Below are 22,911 nucleotides of genomic sequence, written 5' to 3' on the forward strand. Positions count from 1 at the left end.
GTTAGGTGAGCCAATCTTGGCTCACCTCCGGGCGTTTGAATTGTTGATGCTGCTGCAAGCCCAATCAGGGCTTGTGGCTATGCCGAGTGACGTCTGCGCGCCGGCGGCTATTTAAGTTGCCGAACGCCACCATTTTCAGTGCGGCGGTGGAGCCGACGGAAGTGGCAGGGAGCCCTTGTAAGGGCTAGGAGCTACCCTGCCACGAGAAGAAGATGGAGAAGACGGTGCAGCAAGAGAAGAAGACAGTGAGCTAGTCAGAAGTCAGCTCGGTACTCTCGCGCCTATTCGGATACCAAAACGAGGCAAAACGTCATAGTGAAGTCGTCGGATCTTGCTAGTTTTGGAATCAATAAATACCCGCCTCCACAGATATCTAGCGCCATTTGAGAGAGGGACAGAGAAGGGTTAGGTCACAGTAGAGCAGGCAAAGTGATAGAGTAGAAATAGGAGGGTGTGTATTTTTCTGAATTTGCACTACAAAGTGTTTGGGGTGTCATATACCCCCTTCTAAAAAAAAACCCTGTATTTTCTGAGCGCTGAATTTGCACTACAAAGTGTAGGGTCTTATTAAAATGGATTCACAGCAGTACACATATGAGCAGGAGCAGCAAGCAGCTGCTGTCACCAGTCCTGATGGTAGATTTCCCTGTACGTCATCTGGTAAAGCCTATGTAAAAGTACATATTGTCTGCAGCCGCCTCACCAGACACCTCTCTGACAACTCCCACCTTGACCCTCTCCAATCCGGCTACCGCCCCCTCCACTCCACCGAAACAGTCCTGGCAAAAGTTACGAATGATCTCCTATTAGCCAAATCCAAGGGTCACTACTCCATACTCATCCTCCTTGACCTCTCCGCGGCCTTCGACACCGTTGACCACCCCCTCCTGCTGCAAACTCTTCTCTCTCTCTGCCTCTCTGGTTCACCTCATACCTTGCCAACCGCTCCTTCTCTGTATCCACGTCTGGTTCTTCCTCCACCCCCTCCCCTCCCCTCTCCCTGTTGGAGTCCCTCAGGGCTCTGTTCTTGGCCCTCTACTCTTTTCGCTCTATACTTCCTCCCTTGGAGCTCTCATCTCCTCGTTCGGTCTTCAGTATTACCTTTATGCTGATGATATTCAACTCTACATCTCTTCTCCTGATCTTTCCTCCTCCCTCGTGTAACCGACTGCCTCTCAACCATTTCCTCCTGGATGTCCTCACGCTTTCCTAAAATTCACATCTCCAAAACTGAACTTATTGTCTTTCCCCCACCCAGACTCTCTTCCCACCATGACCTCTCTATCGTTAACAACTCCACTATCTCCTCCATCACCCAACTCCGCTGCCTGGGAGTCACTCTCGACTCCTCTCTCTCTTTTGCCCCCCACATTCAATCCCTTGCCCAAGCCTGTCGCTTCCAACTCCGTAACATTGCTCGCATCCGTCCCTTCCTCTCTCAGGATGCCACCAAAATGATCATCCATGCTCTCATCATCTCCAGCCTCGACTACTGCAACCTCCTCCTTACTGGCCTCCCCTGCTCCCACCTCTCCCCCCTCCGCTCTATACTCAATGCGGCTGCGAGACTCATCTTCCTCTCACGCCACTCGTCCTCTGCCTCCCCTCTCTGTCTTGCCTTACACTGGCTCCCCTTCCCCTTCAGAATCCTTTTCAAACTCCTTACCACCACCTACCAGGCTCTCTCCCAGTCTACTGCCCCTTACATCTCTAACCTCCTCTCCATTCACACTCCCGCCCGCTCCCTGCGCTCGGCCAATGATCGCCGCCTCTCCTCCACTCTGATCACCTCTTCCCACTCCAGAATCCAAGACTTCTACCGCGCTGCCCCCCTTCACTGGAACGACCTCCCTCGCTCCATCCGTCTCTCACCCAATCTGTGTTCCTTCAAGCGGGCACTTAAAACTCACCTGTTCCTCAAGGCCTACCAACTATCCACTTAACCTCTCATCTCTTCTGTTTCTCCCCTGGCCCCTTTTTTCTCTCCCCTTTGCTTCACTGGCTCCCTTCTGTGCCTGATTTGTTTACCCTCCCTTAGGATGTAAGCTCGTATGAGCAGGGCCCATCTTCCTTTCTGTCTCCATACCTGTTCTTCCGCTCCGTCTCTACTGTATTTGCCTGCCTGAAGTTTCTGGAGTACTGGTACTTTGTGTTTATTGTTCTATACTGTTTTACCCTGTATAGTCTACTGTTCGTACCGTGTACGGCGCTGCGGAAACCTTGTGGCGCCTTACAACGATAATAATAATAATAATAATAATAATAATAATAATAATAATAATAATAATAATAATAATAATAATAATAGTCTTTTGAAGTCAGGGGGAAAAAAAAAAATCACACACAAAAACATCTTTTACCGTGTTGGAGAAAAAGAGCTGTAATAGAGGAAAAGTTAACTGACGATAAAGAAAAAATTACCAACATGCCATTCTACACACGCAGTGGCAAAGAAAGAATGAGGCCTTCGCCTTTCTCTATGAGTGCGAGATCGAAAAATGTTACTGAGGCTTCTTCTTGCAAGGTCACTCGTGACCAAGCAAGACCAAGTAATTTGGAGTCCAAAAGTGGTGCACAGCTACTGTTACGTGTGAAAGCCGAGCTGCAAGAAAACAGTAAGGCAATAGAGTATGTATGCTCAGAATCAGAAATTACACCAATCCCTGAGGAGAGTCCATCCACGAGTGGTATGTGTAATCGTGAGCATTCTGATAGTGTACCCATAAAGAAGGGCCCTTTCAGCATTTCTGCTGATGTGTGCCTGTACAGCCCAAGTGTAACCGGTGATACACAAATTGAGGATGCCACTTTGGAATTAGAAGAGGATGAGGGGGATATTTGCGTAGCCGACGAGGGCGCTAATGAGGATGTTGATGAGGATGAGGTTGTTTGTGTAAGTCCTGCACCAGTGGAAGCAGTTCTGGCACGTGACAAGAAGGTAATTGTCATGCCTGGACATAAGACCACAAAAACCACTTCTTATGTGTGGAATTATTTCTACCCAAATCCTGACAACAGTTGTATAGCCATTTGTAGTGTATGTAAAGCCACAGTCAGTCGAGAGAGGGACCTTAACCATCTTGGAACCTCAGCCATGTTAGGCCATTTGACGCAAATTCATGGGAAGGTGTTGGGAAAAGCTGAAAGTTATGGTAAAAAAATAACAAGCAGTCCATCAGCTAGGACCCTTCTCTCACCTACATCCCGACGCCAGCAATCTACACCCATAACACCACCCTTATCAATATCCTCAGTAGCGATCGGAGTTAGCCCTGCAATCAACTTGGTAAGGCTTGATGACTCCTGCACTACTATTGATTCCTCTGAAGAATTCTTGAGCGTTAGTTCCACTGCTGCTGCTGTTGGGGGTGAATTTTCCTCCCATAAGCAGCCCAAGAAGAAGAGCACTAGTACTTTGCAACAATTAACTGTGAAACAATCTTTTGCTAGAGGAAGCAAGTATGACAGCAGTCACCCAGTCCTAAAGCGGATCACAGATGCCATGGCGACTATGCTAGTGTTAGATCTGCGTCCAATATCCACAATAAACTCAGATGGTTTTTCACAGTTAATTGAGGTTTTGTGCCCGTTACAAAATTCCATTGCGACACCATTTTTCAAGAAAAGCTATTCCTCAACTATACCAAAACGTTCGTAAAAATGTACTAATTGGGCTCAAAAATGCCATCTACCCACTGTACACTTAACCACATATATGTGGACAAGTGGTAGTGGCCAAACCAAAGATTATATGACTGACAGCCCACTGGGTTGGTCATTTACCTTCACAAGCAGGAACAGCAGCAGCATGTGCACCACTAGTTAACATTTCTCATCGGCAGGCTACTCTTTGTATCACCGGCTTCACTAACAGGCATATAGCTGATAACTTTTTACGAAAGCTAAGGGATGTCATTGATACATGGCTTATAACACTTGGACTCTCCCCAGGATATGTTATTTCTGATAACGCCAACAATATATTGCGAGCATTACAGCTGGGTGAATTCCATCACATTCCCCATTGGTGTTGCAGAGCTTCTTGAAAAATAACCGTTTGGTGCAGGAGATGCTTTCGGTGGCCTGTAAAATTTTCGGGACATTTCTGGCATTCTGCCACAGCATGTAGGAGATTGCAGCAGCACCAAGAACAATTTAATTTGCCCTGCCACCAACTTAAGCAAGAGGTGTTAACAAGGTGGAATTCCACCCTGTACATGCTTCAGAGGATGGAGGAACAGTGCAAAGCTATACAAGCGTATTGCACAAGCCATGACATTGGGAAAGGAGGTGGAATGTATTTCACTCTTGCACAGTGGAGAATCCTTTCTGTGCTGTGCAAGGTGCTGAAACCTTTTGAAGTTGTGACATGTGGAGTGAGTTCAGACTCTGCTAGTTTGAGCCAAGTCACTCCCTTAATTTGACTTTTGGAAAAGCAGCTTGAGAAACTGAAGGAGATGAAAGAAAGCAATTCTGCAAGTATGTTGGCCTTGTAGATCAAGTACTTAATTCGCTTCGCAATGATCCAAGAGTTATTAAAATCTTGAAATCGGATCACTATGTTTTGGCGACTGTGCTTGATCCGAGCTTTAAGACCTATATCGATTCTATGCTTCCAAATGACAGAGATCTGAACAATCGCAAGGAGCTCTTGGTCAGCAAGTTGACCGCTGAACTTGGCCTTGGCTTGACGACGTCTCCTCCTTCAGTTTCTCAGGCAGCTGCTGCTCGTAAGAAATTGCACTTTCCAAAGAGAAGCAGGGATGCCGCAGGTGGCAGACCACAACAGTTTGACATCTGGGCTGGTTGGAAAGATTTTACCAAAAAAAGTGTGACCTTGGCCATAACTCCCATCCAATCCTGCAAAGGATGGTGGAGGATTATTTTCAAGAGTTATTTATTATGGAAATGTCAGACAGTCCCTTTCCATACTGGGAGGAAAAACAAGTCATTTGGGAACCCATGTACAAACTTGCTTTGCAATACCTAAGCTGTCCACCCTCCAGTGTACACTCAGAAAGAGTATTCAGCACAGCCGGGAACCTTGTCAGTGATCAACCTTTTCCTAAAAATGTGGAAAAGGTGATGTTCATCAGAATGAACTACATCTTCCACCAGGAAGGCCTTTACTGGCAAATACATCCAAGTACTGACACTTCTCTAATGGCGGATTCCAGCGGAGATGAATTGATAGTCTGTGATGATGATGTACACATGATGCTGAAGATGATGACGACATCATCTTGACAGTGTAGAATTCACTTCACAGCACTGTTGGTCTAACATGTCTTTAGGCCATTGATAGCTGTTTTAGTGGGGGCCCAAACAAAGCAAGCACTTCAGCCACAAAAGTGGCAGCCCTTGTCGCTGAATTGCTTGTTTTGTTTAAGTGTGCATGTCCTTTGTAAGATCCAACATATGAGTGGGAGGGCCCAAGGACAATTCCTTCTTGCACCATTAATCTTTCCTGGCAGTGATGTGTGTTTCTGCCATTACTCTAACAAGCCCATTGTTAGCTTGTTTAGGGAGGGCCATGTTGGACTTGCACTTCAGCCACAAAAGTGGCACTGCTTGTGGATGAATTGCTTGGCTTGATCAATTGTACATGTTACCTCTCCTAAAATTGAATGGAAATCAATGGAAATTAATGTTAGTGAGGTTAATAATAATGTAGGTACAAAATAATAACGAAATTATGTGATTTTTACCCCAAAAAATGAAATTTAATAAAAAATAGCTAAACAAAACACGCAAGGGCGGTATTGGCAAAACCAAAACCCGAAGCTAATCCAGATCCAAAACCAAAACACGGGGGTCAGGGAGCATCTTTAATAATAACAAAAGTACTGTTAGTTCTGTTGATATTATTTTCAAGTCAGGCTTCAAACAATTTGGCCGTTGGAAATCCTACATGTTATAATGAAGTACATAGATAGTGGAACTCCCTCAGTGGATAATAACAGATAAGTTGTTCCATTATATCATTTTATAAATGTTTAATTTCTCTGTCGCCCTATTGGGAGACAATGTAAAACATTGGGGTATAGTAGATGGTCTTGGAGACAGGGGCACTTTAAACTAAAAGTGTTGGGAGGATCTTACTATACCCCTCCTATAGGAACTATCCCTTCAGTTTATTTCAAGTACCCTTGGAGCCGGGCATGTGTTTTTAGGGCTTCTGCCAAGGATTTTTCAATTTTATTTTTTACTGTGTTGGGCTCAGGGACAACTCCCCAGGAGTGGATAGCCTGCGGCCTTCCTCCACTCTGGGTCCGAGTCGGGGTAAGTATCTTTCGGGATTCCCTCACCCCCAACACCACTGCAATACTTTTGCAGCTGTCTCCTGCACTCAGTGCAGTTGACAACCAGCAGCTGTCAGCTCCTGCACAGTGTTTCTGGGCAGGCAGTTAGCATTGCCAGTCGCAACCGAAGCAGACCCAATGGGGTGCTGCGGTCACATCCCCCCCTAAGCAATGAGCATATGACCGGCAAGGAGCAGCATCCAGTCGGAGGGGGGAAAACAGCTACAGCAGATCTCCGTTCACTCAGAAAGTACATGTTAACATTGTGTATAGTTTTTTCAGTGACCAGCTATCTGTATATACATGTATGTGTTTCTGCCAGAATATATATTTGTAAATAAATATATATATTTATTTAATGTTCTTTCTCTGGTACTTTGTGAATTTTTTAAATTTTCACTATTGTTGAGAAAGGAACTTCTAAGCAAGGGTCTGCTGGAAAGTCTGTGTTGCATTATACTTGTGTAAAACGTAACTCTGAATTGTCTTGTGGACTGTTGGAGCCGGAAGCCCAGTAGTGTGCAGGGTATGAGGCAGATTTCCGGGAACAGCTGCTGCCTGTGACTACACTGGCGGTTGAGGAAAAACTGGCTTGGCTTTGCTCTCAGACAACGTCCATAGCCCGAACTCACGCAGGCAATTTCTCACTGTGAGGTAGGTGACACTTCTAGTTCTATTTTCCTCCATCTTTCCAGTTGTTGCTCTTGATTTCAGAGACATGGAAAATACGTGACCGCTGATTCCATATGCTGGGAAAGTTTTGATCCCTTTATGCTTTACAATTAGAAGAGTTGTCAAAATGGGAGATTCCTCCAGCGGTGGATCCGCCTATTGTCCGGTTGACAAGGACCGCTATCCCTGTACAAGGTGGCGTTTCTCTCAAGGACGCAACAAACAAGAAATGTCTTACTTCGCTCAGCTTATGTAGTGGCGAATAGCCTTGTTAGACCAAGTATGTCTACTGCCTGGGTAAACGAGGCTGTTTAGCATAAGCTAAACAGTTGGCTAAGGGTCTGCAAGACAATCGCCTGTGGGCTGAGTTGCTTGTACTAGCTCTCTGCACTGATTGCAGCAGTAAGGCGTTCCTTGTGGCTACGCTCTTGGTCCACAGATGCAGATTCTAAATGTACTCTGGAGATACCCTTTGATGGCATCACCCTCTTTGGATCCCAATTAGACCTGATTATTCAAGTGGCCATGGGTGGCAAAAGCTTTTTTCTTTTTTTTTTTACCAGTTAACCACACTAAACTAAAACATACCAGATTCCAGTCCTTTTTCCCCTTCAGTAGATCACAGGAGACTAATTTATGTAATATTTTCAGCTTCCTGGACGGCTAATGGTCGTCTATGTGTAACCATATATACGCATTTCCCTTGCTAAAAACAAATTTAGTAGGAAAACCATGAACCATAATGAGTATTTTGCTTTATAATAAATAGGCCAGGATCGAGCAGCAGTATTTACAGGGCCATGGGGGTACCAGGCATTCCATTAACAGGTCAGACCACTAACCCTAAAATACAAATGTACATAATTATGTAAGCTGGTCAGTCATTAGCTACAAAAGATGTCTAAGGGGTAGATTTACTAAACTGTGGGTTTGAAAAAGTGGAGATGTTACCTATAGCAATCAATCAGATTCTAGCTGTCATTTTGTAGAATGTACTAAATAAATGATAACTAGAATTTGACTGGTTGCTATAGGCAACATCTCCACTTTTTCAAACGCAGTTTAGCAAATATAGCCATAAGACTAGGTACTCATGGGTGGTTGTACAGCAACCAGTGAAATGGTGCTTTGTTTAGGGGGTAAATGCCTCAGCAATCAGCCTCAAGACAGTATCACGAGGAGGACTGCAGTCAGCACTCACAGTGCTGAAATAAAAACACTGCAGTCTGCTGGCTTTAGGATTTATCAGTGTTAGAGTCAATACAAGGAGAACTGACAGTGGAGACATCCTAGTGAGCTAATGATCACAATCTGGAGAAAATTGAAGCTGTATGGTCATATCTCAGTGGATTTTCAACAAGTTTAAGCTCAATAAATGGCTGCAGTGTCTTTGAATGGGATTAATTATAGGAATTCTGCAGTGTACAAGAAAAGGGAATTTTTGTACTTTCCTTGAATCAGGGCCGTAACTAGGGCTGTGCGATAGGGGCGACCGCCCAGGGCGCAACGCTGAAGAGGGGCGCAGTTTATGAACATTTTAGGTTAATTTGGTTAAAATTAAGGGCTAGAGGGCGGCATTATTCTTTCTTGCCCCAGGCTCTAAAATTCTAAGTTACGGCTCTGCCATGAATTCCCTTATGTAGAGGCAGAAACTGATAGTGGGTTACATTTTACCCCTAGGAGGCAGGGCACTGGAAAAAACAAGAAACAACGTCTCCTTGTCATCTCTGATGACTGTCTGGGCCTCTCTACTTCTCGAGAAGAAAACATATCTTCTTCCCACACAATCCCAAGTTGATTTCAATGATCATCTAATCAAAATAATAAAAAATGTACATGTATTGGTGAATACGTTCTGTAGTTGTTTTATATAAAGTCAAACAGAGGTCATTCCTGCAGCTAAAACAGAGTGCCGAACAGCCAGATCTCACATAAGTTTGGCCACCCATTTCTGGCCTTCATTGGAGCCTGTCCAAGAACACGACACACACGGTAACAAGTAGGGTAACAGCAGTCATATGCAGACTTCATTTAACAACGCGCTCTAGAATGATCTCAGCGATTTCGACAAGACCATTACACTCATATTCAGGTCACACATGGAGTAAAATAAGGCCAAGGGCTAGATTTACTAAGCTGCGGGTTTGAAAAAGTGGGGATGTTGCCTATAGCAACCAATCAGATTCTAGCTGTCATTTTGTAGAACGTACTAAATAAATGAAAGCTAGAATCTGATTGGTAGCTATAGGCAACTTTTTCAAACCCGCAGCTTAGTAAATCTAGCCCCAAGTGCATAATATCCCATGTGACATTGTAGCATGTGTGGCCAGCATAAGTCAATTTCTATTTTAGGTTTATTGCCCTTTTAAACCATAACAGCAATTGTGAAGATGGCAAATTATGTTGTGTATTTTCTAGATTCCTGAATTTGTTACTAGTAGCTCTGTTCTATAAAGTTTAGTGGCAGTGTAAACAATAAATATCCTATAAGGGTCACCGCACATAAATTAGTTGTGTTGTGTGTCTGTATGTAATCACCATTTAAAAGTTCCTGAACCAGTTCTACAGCGGATTTGGCATCAGAAGTCTCCGGCCACTCTGTTACTCCAGTTTTCAATCCTCCAGCCAAAACCTGTGAGAGGAGAACCAAAACTGAAATCAGCCTTTAATGATGTTAATTTGTTGCTATTTCAAGCAGGTTCAATGAGTGTGAAAATGTAAATACCATGAATGATATTAAAAGCAATCTATAGCTACCAGCAAAAAATCCAGCTCTTTATACACAGGGTACACGGGACTTCGGAGATCTCCAGACTCCACTCTGATATTCTGCAAAATAAAAGAAACAATATGAGAGAAAATACTCAAAGCAATTTACCAGCTTAAGTTCAGAATTATCTTATGCTTTTAAAAAAAAGGACACTAGACCTAAAATGCAAGATATATTATACAAAGAATACAAATCACACACATATGTCACTAGTGCCCTTCTGCTCAATGCAAGGTTACTATTCAGTGCACTGCAATGATTAGAGAATGCTACTGAGTGACAGGAAATCTGTTCGATTCTGTTCTAGTGAAGAACCCAAGTGACAATGGATTGGTGCGATTAAGTTACTATGCAAAGCAGTGTCCTCCAATTTTGAAACAGAAATGTTCACTGAATGATCTTGTGTAACTGGGAATCAGTGCAATTACGTGTGTATGTTTTATTCCATTTTAGGCGATTTGAATGATTGAAAAACTAATGTGTGTAAAAAAAACCCTCCCATGACATCACAAAGCTTGAAATTCACATTTGCTGTCTAACCAAGTGCAAAACCCTTTTCTGTTATCAGCCATTGCTGAAGTCCCTTTATATGCTACAGATCTAAAAAAGGCAAACCTAATTGCATCAGTGGTAGTCATGTTCCCATTACTAATAATACCAGCAGTTACTTTAACAACAGTCTCTGATGTTTACATGCCCGACAAATATAGACTGACCATAATAATGACATGTGAAGTATCACACAGTGGTGAGCTACATTCCGAAGACAAGAAATCACGGCACAGAGTTTTGACGTCATTTAAAACGGCAACCATCATATTAGCGGTTTTAAAGCTGAAATGCTAGGTCCTACCGCCAAACTCATTAAAGCTAAGTGTTAGGGGTAGGTTTTGTGATCGGGTTAGGGATCAGAACTCGGCACTGCCCCTTTAAAATCAGTAATATGACGGTCCCCAATTTAAATGACGTCAAAACGCTGTGTCGTGATTTTTTGTCTTCGGAATGTAGCTGAACACTGTTGGATACTTCACTTGTCATTAAGTACGGTCAGTCTATATTTATTTATTGCTGGGCATGTAAGCATCGGACATTTATGGGCGTATTCAATTGTGAGCGTTAACGCTGCAAAACGAGCGCTCGTAAAATATTACCGTTTATACGGTAATATTGCGCGCAAAAAGCGTTAATACGGTAGTTTACTCGCGGAATTTCAGCTCGCCGCTCAGGGAGCGTCGAGCTGAAATTCCGCAAGTAATTACCGTATTAACGGTAAGATTTTTCGAGCGCTCGTTTGTTAGCATTAACGCTAACAATTGAATACGCCCCTTTATGTTGTTAAACTAACTGTTGGTATTACCTATTACTGTATTATCAGTACCGGCTAAACGTACCCAACCTGATTGCATAGAGCAATGTCTAAAAGGCTCCTGAAATTGCTCCATATAGATTTCTGAGTATCTAGCAGCTCCTTTATACAAGGCAGTGTGTACTTTAGGTTTAGCACTCCTTTAAAATAAGAGATTGGGCCTGATTCACTAAGGAAAGTGAAGTAAAAAAAATTGAGTAAGTAGTCTCCTGGACAAAACCATGTTACAATGCAAGGGGTGCAAATTAGTTTTCTATTTTGCACATAAGTTAAATACTGTCTGTTTTTTCATGTAGCAAACAAATATCAACTTTAAATTTCAGTGTACAAATAAGATATCAAGCATTTGTGTGCTACATGAAAACACTGACAGTATTTAACTTATGTGCAAAATAGAAAACTAATTTGCACCCCTTGCATTCTAACATGGTTTTGTCCAGACTACTTACTCAATTTTTTACTTAACTTTCCTTAATGAATCAGGCCCATTGTTTGTATTTTACCCTGTATGATTATATGTACAAAATGATTCACATCTGCTTAGGTACTTTTCCAAATCACCATTATAGTTTCATTAAAATATATCACAACATTTTTCCATATCATAACAGCATGATGAATGCAGAAGCCCTCTAGCTGGCTGACAGTTGATTCACACTATTATATTCTTAGTGCAAGTCACAAAGCTGTGTGAATTATGCACAAGATATTAAAGTTGTATCTGTTTCTCATACCAGCGTTGAAGCAGAAGTCAGAGGTGGGATCTGTAGGATCCTGTCCACACCGTTCCAGACAAAGTCCACTGTGACACTTGTTTGTGATTCTATGACAGAGTTTTCCACTGTGCAGTTGCTAAATAAATCATATTGAGCAAATCCTCTTGTCTGCATCTAGTAGAGATAAACAAAATCATATAAACAACTGCAGGACAGGTCTGCCGAAAATAAATAATTCCCATTAACGACAGACTACATGGTATAAAATAATTTACTGTCTCAATGCACAGGTAAGATGAAAAAAAAAGGCACAGACACACTAACTGCTGCTCTGACACTTACCCACTGGTACTGTGACGGGGACTAATGTAATATGTGACAATATTTTATCTTTACCAAACTGTCTTACACCATTACAGACAATTAGATTTATTCAAGGTACACTTAAATACATTATAGCTAACAAATGGCAAGTTCTTTGGTAATCATTAGGAACTGATGCCTTTATATGGTCAGGGAACTTGACTTCCAACATATGTATAATTTACACTAAGAGACATTACACATAACAAAATATTGCTTTTTAATTTGGATTAAAAAAAAAAAAAAATCTCATGACAAAAGAAAGAATGTAATTAAATTATTACTGAAATTCGGACATAAACTTACAGCAGATGAATGATGTCTCTCCTTGTGGGATTTCTTGAGGGTTTCCAGACTGGAAAAAGAGGTTTTATCAGAGGTTGGACCTATGAAATGAACACAAACATTGGCTAAAGAACAAATAAAAGAAAAAGAACCTCTCCTAACAAACATTTATAGCTCATTCATATGTCCCTACTGTCTCATGTTTGAATGCAAAGAGTACTTTAAAACAGGTTGCATTTGGAATATTTAATTGGCCACTATACCTCCCATTTGACAGCTCAATTCGCAAGGTTTTCTGAATATTAGACTTTAGCACACAGGGATCATTAGAGAGCCTGCGAAACTTCAAAACAAAAGGGGTTTTGAAAAACAAAACAAAAAAAAAAGGAACGATATGGTTTGAAAGTGGGTCACTGAATTCATATAGTCCTCACCAAGTATTCAAAATGTATAAATATAGTCTCATGTGACAAATAACAGTTTGTACTGTCATTTATTCAAGAAAAAGTAATGTCTTAAAAAGTACATCCCATGATTCGGTAGCTTTAGCAGCAATAATTTGAAGTTATAGCTATCTGTATATAAGATTATCAGTCTTACATCGTATTCGAGGGAACTTACGAGTACTGATCCGTGCAACGCTGTCTTCATTGACGTTTGACAGAAGTAGGTTATGCACAGTTCTATTAAGGTCCTGCCACAGCATCTCAAAGTGGATGTGGTCCACACTAGTTTATTCAGATTTGGTCAATAATGTAGCCACTTTTGAAGTCTATAACATTTTTTGAAAGAGCTCTTCATATATGAAATAGTAGGGTCAGTATATGTCCCCCACTGACCTCAGAGAAAAAGATTTTTGGGTTAAGTTAGAAAAAAAATAGAAATCAAATCAAAATCAATCCACTTTTTCTCAGTCATCTGACAGACACCGCATTACTGATGGGGATGTCTCCTGAGATACTACACATCAAGGTGTAGTATCTCAGGATGTTCTGTAATTGCAGAACCTTCCTACCTATCCTGCCATCCTATTCTTCCTGAGGCCAGGATGAGCACGCTATAAAACTTGGTAAAAGTTTGCACAGATGACCAGGGGGCAGCTTTGCAAAGCTGCAGAGCCAAAGCCCCATTCCTCCAAGACGGCCCCAAAGTTCTAGTGGACTGGTCCTTAACCCGAATCACAGCAATTCTACCTATTAGTGCATCCTGTTTAAGACCCTTGTTATAAAGGGAAGACTCTAGAGGATTTAGTGCAAATAAAGATGAACCATAGGTCAAATTTGAGCAGTATGGCAACCATATCAGGTCTGTTTACCAGGATTGCAGCAGCTAGCCTGATTTACCATTATTGCCTCCGTCCTCAACTGAACACCCTGAGGAAAAAAATAATTGGCAAAAAACAAGGCTAACGTTCCATTGGGCTACCATCACATTGATGAGACACACTTAAAGAGTCCCAGGACAAAGTACTTGCCCAATTCTACCTGTAGCACCCTATTGAGACACTATGCAAAATTGCCAAGAGGCAAACATCAGGAAGATCCCAACAAGCAACCAGTTGGCCAAAGACATTCAGACAGAGTGACGACTTTGGCGGACCCAGGGTTTGCAAACTGATATAATCAGTTTCCTAATTCTTCAGATACAGCATATAAATGGAGTACAGGGCTGTAACCATATCCCTCCACCCAGCCCACAATCTTTTCTGGCTCTCCTCTAAAGATTTTCCAAACACTGCCCACCAGCCCCTGATCAGGAATGCTTGGTTACCAATTCCCACTGGAAACTCGACAAAAGTTTACTCTGGGAAAAGTGAGGGGGTCGCTAAACACCAGTGAAGCGACTGTCTTATAGCAGAGAAAAGCATCAGTATGAGACAGATTAAAATTAAACTTGTCCCAAACCTTTCTGAGATCTCTTTGGAGGACCTGAAACTGGGCAAACGTTACCACCTCTATCACGGAGACCATAGTTCCAAGCACCTCTAAGCAACTGTCAGTCGAGACAAAGCAGGATGCAAATCGATAACAGTCTAGATTATGGAGAGTCCGGATCTTGTCGATTGGGAGTAAGACTCAGGGAAGACCCAAGCTGAAAACGAGACCTAAGGATGTCAGAAGCAGCCATGATCAGTAGGTCATTGAGGTAGGGGAGGATGGTAACCACTAGATGACAAAGATCAATCGCCTTAACTTTTGCCAGCACCCACAGAGAGAAATGTCAGGCCAAAAGAGAGCACTGGAAACTGATAGTCAGCCTTGGCTACTGTAAAGCGGAAGCATTTCTGATGCCATCTCCATCTTGAGATGAAGAGGTAGACATTGTCAATGTCTATAGAGGCTATATAGTACCCATCCTTAAGCATTCTGGCTTTAAGATGAAGTACAGGGCTTTGAGATTCAAGATTGGACATAAATGCCGAACTCAACCTGATGTGTTGGGACAGTACAATCACTATGACCACAAAAAAAATACAGAATGCTACGACAGGTTCCTGGGTGTCAGGCACTGAAAACGCATAGGGGAGCCTCCTTGATTAACAGGATGTAACCGGTGGCTGGAGACAGAACCCAAACATGTATCACTGAAATGAAGCAGTTAGCCTTAAAAACATTTGAGGAAGGACGAGATTGCCTGAAACCAAGAGGAATTTGTGGCATTAGAGGACTTGGAATCAGACTTACTGGCAAACCAAAAATACTTTTTTGCCTTGTCTGCTAATGAAGGTCCGGGTTTTAAAAGCCCAAATGTACTGGCATAATTAACTCTGTTCTGTGGTAGTAAGGTATTTTTGGCATCTTCCACTTGGGAGTAAACTTTCTCCAACTCAGCCCAAAAAGGGAGTTTACTGTGAAGGATAACATAATCAGGCATATCTGTAGTGATCATTTGTTGCCCAAACCTGCAGCCAAAGCACTCTGTGGGCTGCAATAGCATTGGAAGAAACTCAGGCTGTGAGCTTACCAGAATCTAACAGTGTCTCCTAGGTGGACCACAAGCAGAACAACACTATATATCCCTGCTTCAACATTTTCCGCACTAAAGCATCTGTGTGCAGTCAGTCTCTCCACATACATCAGTGATCTCTATTCAAGGATCTCTCAATGTTCCATTCCCTTCTCAAAAAGCAGAATATAGGGGAGATGGGACAAGGAAAGGTTTCAGGACTGAATCCATTCAGTTGTCTTCAAAATCACAGAATAAAATAAGCTCAAAATAGACTTCTGGTTGTAAGTAACAATTTTCTACTATTCTACACAAAAAGGGGTGGAAGGAGGTATTTTAGCCCAAGCTGCCAATATGTAATTCTACGGAGTGCTTTGAGGAGTAAACTGAATTTGGAAAAATGATATAACCCCAAGCGACATGGTGCACCTTTCCAATGGTAGTATACTATTTTCATTTACCTGCACAAGTCATCATACGAAAGCTCATTCCTGTGATCTCATTCTTGCTTGTTTTAATTGGTTCAGCTGCAAGCCAACAGGTGCCCTCTGCATCGGAGCTGTCGCATCGCACCCACAACTGAGGGAGAACCTCCACCGATCTTCCATTCCTAAACTGGGTCATGTTGGGATTATGTGTCAAAGTGTAGCTCGAGAGGAGTTGCCTAGAGACATATAAAATAGGCTGTAGCTAAATGCTTCATTTTTAAATTTTATACACACACATCAGAATATATAAACAATACATCACAAACAAACAAAAAACAAGTTGGATGTATGAATTTTGTTTCATATACAGGAATGTATCACACATTTTACAACTGTACCCATCCACTTGAGTCACCCCCCATTCATATCCGACCACCTACAGTTTTTATACATTCGTGGAAGCTAGCTAAGTAACATGCACATTATGCTACAATTTGTCCTCCCGCACTTCCATGCACAGCATGTAGATTAGTCCAAGAGGTGCACAGAGAGAAGGTCTGATGAACTGTACTTCAAGTTGAATGACGCTGCACCTTACCTCCATGAAGGAAAGTGCCAAGAAAGCACAGACAAAGGGATTGGACACAGGCACAGGTATGTAAAAGAATGTCACGAAAAACAGTTAGATTTTAACCTTTTTATGGAGCATCCCTTTAAATGCACATAAAAACTATGCACATTTTCTATTATGTCGTTTCCCTCCTCAAATATGGTATAATTACTGTAGTATAGATAAATTCACATCTACTAGTACAACTATGTATTTTACTTGAAAAACTCAGTTTAGTTTACCAAATTTAATATGACACTTATTAAAATGCTAATTTATATTAACTTCTAATATAGGTTTAAAGTGGGTAGAATTAAGAATTTTATGTGGATCAATTCAGCTGTCAAGACACTGCATGCTAGAGGAGAACAAAGTGTTCAAAAGACACTAGTCTTACAACACAAGTGCGTGTAGTGTTATTCACCAACCTGGCTTTCATGGTAGAAACAGGCAGCGGTAAGCAGGGTTTCTCTAGAGAAAGACTGAATGAACAGTTGTCCTTGGTGCGAGATTCTTCCAGTATATCTTCCTCTGGTTTGAATGGCTGTAAACCAGGATTTAGAACAATTAGATGTATTTAATATTACTGAAATTATACAAAACACACACAAATATTACTTGGGCATTATCAAGGGAACCTTTTTCTCCATGACAAAAGCCATTCCATTTCCACTCCAGAAAGTATCCAATGACTTGCACTGGCCAGGACTGACCATATGAACCTGCAGGTCATCCTTGGGGAGGAAAAAAACAAAACAAAACTTGTTAGATCTGATTATTACTGAAATATGTGAATAAACTAAGGAAAATGGTTACAACTTGTTTAAAAACAAAATGTACACTGCTCAGTAAATTGTATTTTACAATCCTACAAGGACATTTAAAAATAATAAATTATAATATTTTTGTTTTCATTGTGTATGTTTTTATTTTCATTTGAAAAATGTGTCTTCAGATTTGCAACTATAAGGAGGATATCCATCATATGCCACTGATATTTGAATGTATGACTATTGTCAGAAGGTCCCTAGCATGCTAAAGATTACACCTGCAGCACTGGGGGGAGCTGAGCTCCGGCACAGAGGCAGCAAAAGGACCAAAAAAACGGTGCATTGCTCCAAGAATGTACAAATGTATTTAACAGGTATCTTAAATTAATGGATGCGTCTCATTTGTGGATCTTCGATGCAGGGTAGTGTCCGGAATGCTGTGCTGAAGGGGTTATACAAATTATATTATAAATAAATGTTTATTTAATAAAAACAAAAATGCTCCTGCGGTTCCCTGGTGATCCAGTGGATGCGGGTCCCCTCCTCTATCTGCCCACCACTCTCACCCCAGTCCCTAATGCTGTGGTCTGGGAGATATTCCTGCATGGTAATCCAGTGGGGACCTGCCCCTGAGTCCAGTGGGTGCTTCCAGCCTCAGTACAGTGATACACTCCTCCATGACACTAGCAACAATGTTAAAGGTGAGAAACCCTGTGTGACAGCTGCATGAATCAGCCTGGATTGGTTAAAGAGACAGGAGGCTGGATAACCTCCTGCCAGCTTGTGTGTCCAAAACTGTATACAAACAGCTGTACTGTGCATGTGTAATCCATCTGTACTTCTGGCTAATTACCAGTACCTCCAATGTCTATTCCCTGCTGTATCCTGTGACCAACAGATAAGAGCTAACACTTTAATCTGTCCCCTGTCCTGAGTTGAAGCCAGCGTCTCTGTGTCAATGCTCTGTCTGCTACCCAGCAGTCCTGATCCTTAGTAAGCGAGGAGGAACCAGCCAGTCACCAGGTGCCAGTGAAAGAACCTGGTGGTGGCAGTTCCTCCTACAATCAGTGCCCAGATGGCACTTGCAGTCGGGGGATATGTGATAGCAGGTGTCAACAGTAGAAGAAGTCAGTAACAGCGCGTTACTGACGGAAGGAAATCATGATAAATGGTGTATGACTCCCACAAGGTGTATTTATTACCTTGTGGCACCAGTGGGAATAAAATGGTGGTAGAGTAAGCCCATCCAGTCACAACTACTTATTACTAATACACTTTATTAAAGAAATATCCCATACATGTTTAGCGTAGCATTTTCAATGCGATTTGTTTTGCCTCATTCTATGTACATCATATATATTGCAGCACATTTCTTACCATGGAAAAATTTTGACTTTAAATTTGTTCAACTAACTACACAATGTGGCAATAATGTTCTAAATTATAAAAGGTTATCAGTTTTGTCAGCAAGTACAGTTTTTCCTATTGGAGCTTCTATCTCTTTCTATAATGCCAAAAAAATAAAGACATATGTACTCCAGAAAAAAATATGGCATTTTCTTGGGCAGAGTGGAAAAGGCGGAGAGGGGTCTTCCTATTTTACCTCCTTCATGATTGTTTTGTTAGGGAAGCCATCTGGATTGTATTTATTCATGTGACAGAGATAGAATTTCCTTTGCTAGCATTTTCCAGTCAAATTATATATATAATTCCATTTACTCTTCTTACATATACTTAAATAAAATATGAGTAGTTTGGTTTGTTAGGTAGTGCATCACATGTACAGTTTACATAAAATCAGGCGAGACAAGGTGGTAGTACTACAAACATAATTCTTGTAGGACAGCAAAATCAGCATTACACTAATCACTGGCCACTGAAATATTTCAGCTTTGTATTGGCCCAAATCAGTTAACGAGGTATGTATGACTATGACAGAATATTGTTATTACCTTGTAAGCAAAAGGGCCTTGCTGCCCCCTGGTCTTCACCTGCTCGTAGATGCTGAAAGACAGAATATGGTGACATCATTAATTATTCCTAGAGGTCAAAACCAAAGTAGAACATTGCTATATCTGTATTAGGACCTAAAAAGAAAAGATCAATGATTACTAACGGGGCACAGGACAGGTTTATAAAACACACCTTAGGTACAGAGGAGCCCAAACTCAGTTCTTGAGAAAGACGAACAGATCATGTTTTCAGTATTTCATTTATCATGCACAGGTGAGTTAATCTAGTTTGCTGGGTCAGTAATTATCCCAGTTGTTTTCTATAGAGAGAAATCCCGAAAACATGACCTGCTGCTAGCACTTGAGGACTGGGTTTTGAGCACCTCTGCAGGATAACATATACCCGTTAAAATCCAAGATGTACAACACAACCAATTACAGCCGAAACGGAATGACAAGATTATATATCCCCATAGGTGTTAATTTACTATAATCATGTATGTGTTAATGTCACCAAATTGTTATTTCATTGAGTTAAATATAATATACAGTATATTAAAAATTGTGATTGCAATTGGCTCCCAAAGAAGTTTTTAATAATCATGCTTTGATTGGTTGTGTCATACATGTCTTAGATCTCAACATAGAGGGGTCCTGAATATGCAGGAATTTCAACTTAATTCATGCTAGATGGCTACATTTCCTCTTTTAAAACTATCCTGACGTTTTGTGGATATTTCCAATATTTTTTCTCCTTGGTACCCGATTTTCCAATGACATTGAACGCTCTTATCTATTACACCAAGTAATTGTCAATATGTAGCAGTCGTGCTCGGTACACTAACCCAAGAAAGTTCACTGTATCAGCAAAGCCTAATAAACGTACCTAGAAAGTGCCTGCAACACAAAATTACCCCCCACTGCACAACAGTCTATAGTACTTAGAAAACATATCTACTACTTCACTGTAAAGGACTCATTTAGAATTGGACATAAACGTTTGTTTGCGTACGCAAACAAAATAAGGTAAGTGCATACGTCCACATGTAGACATACACTAGAAGTGGCAGAAAAGAGGGAGGGACGTGGGTGTGTAGGAGCAGGCCGTGTACAGTAAGGGTGTGTTCACGTAAATTTAGACATGGACGCATATGCAGTTACGCTTGTCAGTAGGTGTATCTCTTGCAGATGCTGATGTAACGATACCCAATGATGATGACTATCAGCAGCAATATCTAGACATTTCTGATTAGCTAATTGCGTATTGACCTTTCCAGTTGATAGTACTGACTTCATTAGCATAGCTGCTATATTATATGAAACCCTATTCGTCCATGTGCATTACTTGTCATTTCCATTCTATCTACTGCAGAAAAGAGAATTGCCATTGGATTTTTAAAGGGAAAAAACACAACAGATGTTTATATTTCATTTAGTTATATTTTAGATTGAAAATGCATCTTTCACATTAATAACACTGCCAAGACAATATTGTCTTTTGAGTATTTGACATTTCATTGCATTATTATATTGGGTAATGAGTCTTTAGCATTTACTACTAACACTGTTATGCAACATCTATATGCTTTCCCTGTTATTGGGGGGTGTCCGCATACACACTTGCTACACCTGCTGCAAATACTACTGTATGGACTCATCTTGAGATGCATCAGACTCAACACAGCCACATAAATATGCTTTTGGGTTTTTTTGTGAGTCTTTTCCCTGCGTACACTCCATTAGCATATGTGCATTCAACTCTAAATGAGTCCGTAAGCATCTACAGTACACACAAAAATGACCCACTCTACTTGAAGAGCCAGCAGCCAAGAATTGCAGCTGCCTTTTCTAGTACAAAGTTCCCCATGCTGGCATCTGCTATTAGTCTGATGGACCTTTTAGTAGAACAGGGAAGAACAGCCAAGGTCTGTTTGACTTATGGCTTGAGATGACTGGTGTGTTCTCTACAAACTTGCGACAATTTAGTTCCTGGCTCTTCAAGCTATAAACACTTCCAGCTATGGACTATGATGCAAGTGGTCTGGCAACGCTATATCGTCTGTTTCCCAGGTCTGCTCTGGAAGCCAGGGAACATGTTTTAGTTGCCATTTGTCCAGAACTAACCTAAAATGTAGTAGGTTATGGCTGGATCTTCTATGCTTTAAGGTAACGCCACATCCTGAAATCCAACAATTCAGCACAACGGTTGAACAACCAGATTAGTGTGTAATTTGGCCACACACTTGAAAATCCAACTTCCATTGACTAGTTCAGGTGCCTGGCTGACTAATCACATCGTAAAGCTTTGCTTTAGGACCTGTATTTCCAGATCAAACTATAGTCCCATTCAACCCGGTTCCCTCATTCACAATCATTTTTAATTCAAAAGTATTTTATTTTGATAGTGTACAGTGATTGCTTTGAAATCAACACAGTATTCAGGCTTGGCTAACATGTGGCACTTCAGGTGTTGTGAAACTACAAGCCCAAGCATGCTTTTCCAATATATAGCAGCTTATTGCTGGAAGGTTATGCTGGGACTTGTAGTTTCACAACACCTGGAGTGTCACAGGTTAGTCAAGACTGGTATTGATGGGTTATTTTGTCAAAATTATCAATTAAAAATAAACACGTGCCTGCAAACTTAGTAAGCATTTTCATTTTTAGTCAGGGATGTGTCCAGACAGTACTTGTTAATTATACAGGGGCCACTTCCACTTGAACCAATGTAAAATCACATCAGTTGCTGTGCCTCCTCCACCTGTACAGTATTTTCTTTGATACTGACCCTCATATCTTCCAGCCACCAACCCCAGAGAGCTCCTGTCATTCCTGGAAATATTTAAGAAATATGCTTAATATAACTACCATTTCTTTCCCCAAAAAGCACAGACACCAACCCCTAGATCAGAAAATGACAGCACCTGGATATAAACCCTAACTACACACCAGGGACACCTGCTGAACCCATCACTTGTCACCAGAGATCATCCCAGTTCTTTTCTCCACAAGCCAGGTGAGAATCCCACCTCGTTCTTCCCACAGAACATGTATAGACCAGCAGAGGCCGCAGTATGAGACATCTCTGTTCCAGCACTGACACTCTTGTTATCACAATGACCAAATAATTAAAATCCTATCTTGTACTGACAGATTGGAAAAGTCTACATTTCAAGTGGCGCTCATATAATCAGCAGGCACCCAGCTTACTGATCTGGGGTGTGAGTTGAACCGCTCATCCTCCTTGGCAATTGGCGACCATACAATTAACAAGTTTGGTCCTGACACAGTGTCTGTTTCAAAAGTAAATGGCAATAGTGACATTGTTACTTCCCAGATGCCCTCTCCAGCCAGCTGGCACTATAGCAGGGTGACTGACAGAACCTTTCTTCCCAAACTAATCCCCCCTATCAGAGCCCATGGTGTCAGCCTCAGGTGGGACTGACATACATTACACACCTGCTGAGGAAGTCCTGCAGCTCCCCCGCCTCCTGGTGCCTCTCCCTCCACATTATTCTCCTCCAGCCACAAACCAAACTGCGCGGGCTACAGCTGTCACCGGGGTCACCACCCCGGAAGCAGACACCTGACACCTAACATGCACTAAAGTACAAAACACAGCAAAACAGCACAAATCACAGGTAATATCTCCCTGTAACTACAATAAACACGGTCTAGTCGGTCATTTCCATGATTTGAACCGGTTATTACAGCGGTCTCTAAGCGTCATC

The 22,911-nt window shown here is 41.6% G+C and overlaps 1 protein-coding gene across 4 annotated transcripts in view; it reads right to left on the reverse strand.

The window, feature by feature from the left end:
* Nucleotides 1–22,911, reverse strand: part of ZWILCH (zwilch kinetochore protein) — a 47,199-nt gene that overhangs the window by 24,075 nt on the left and 213 nt on the right. For 2 of the 4 annotated variants that reach the window (XM_075207596.1, XM_075207595.1), the window contains exons 1-9: nucleotides 22,640–22,857; nucleotides 19,181–19,232; nucleotides 17,097–17,192; nucleotides 16,887–17,002; nucleotides 15,882–16,084; nucleotides 12,496–12,575; nucleotides 11,845–12,000; nucleotides 9,732–9,803; nucleotides 9,513–9,606 (exon numbers count right to left, since the gene is read on the reverse strand). In XM_075207596.1, coding sequence (XP_075063697.1) covers nucleotides 9,513–9,606; nucleotides 9,732–9,803; nucleotides 11,845–12,000; nucleotides 12,496–12,575; nucleotides 15,882–16,084; nucleotides 16,887–17,002; nucleotides 17,097–17,192; nucleotides 19,181–19,232; nucleotides 22,640–22,692 — 922 coding nt within the window. In that variant the 5' untranslated portion in view covers nucleotides 22,693–22,857. Of the gene's footprint in view, nucleotides 1–9,512; nucleotides 9,607–9,731; nucleotides 9,804–11,844; nucleotides 12,001–12,495; nucleotides 12,576–15,881; nucleotides 16,085–16,886; nucleotides 17,003–17,096; nucleotides 17,193–19,180; nucleotides 19,233–22,639; nucleotides 22,858–22,911 lie in introns of those variants that run through there. The other 2 variants (XM_075207594.1, XM_075207597.1) reach the window with 2 other exon arrangements.

This window comes from Mixophyes fleayi, chromosome 4, assembly GCF_038048845.1.
Source record: "Mixophyes fleayi isolate aMixFle1 chromosome 4, aMixFle1.hap1, whole genome shotgun sequence".
Classification (NCBI taxonomy): Eukaryota; Metazoa; Chordata; class Amphibia; order Anura; family Limnodynastidae; genus Mixophyes; species Mixophyes fleayi.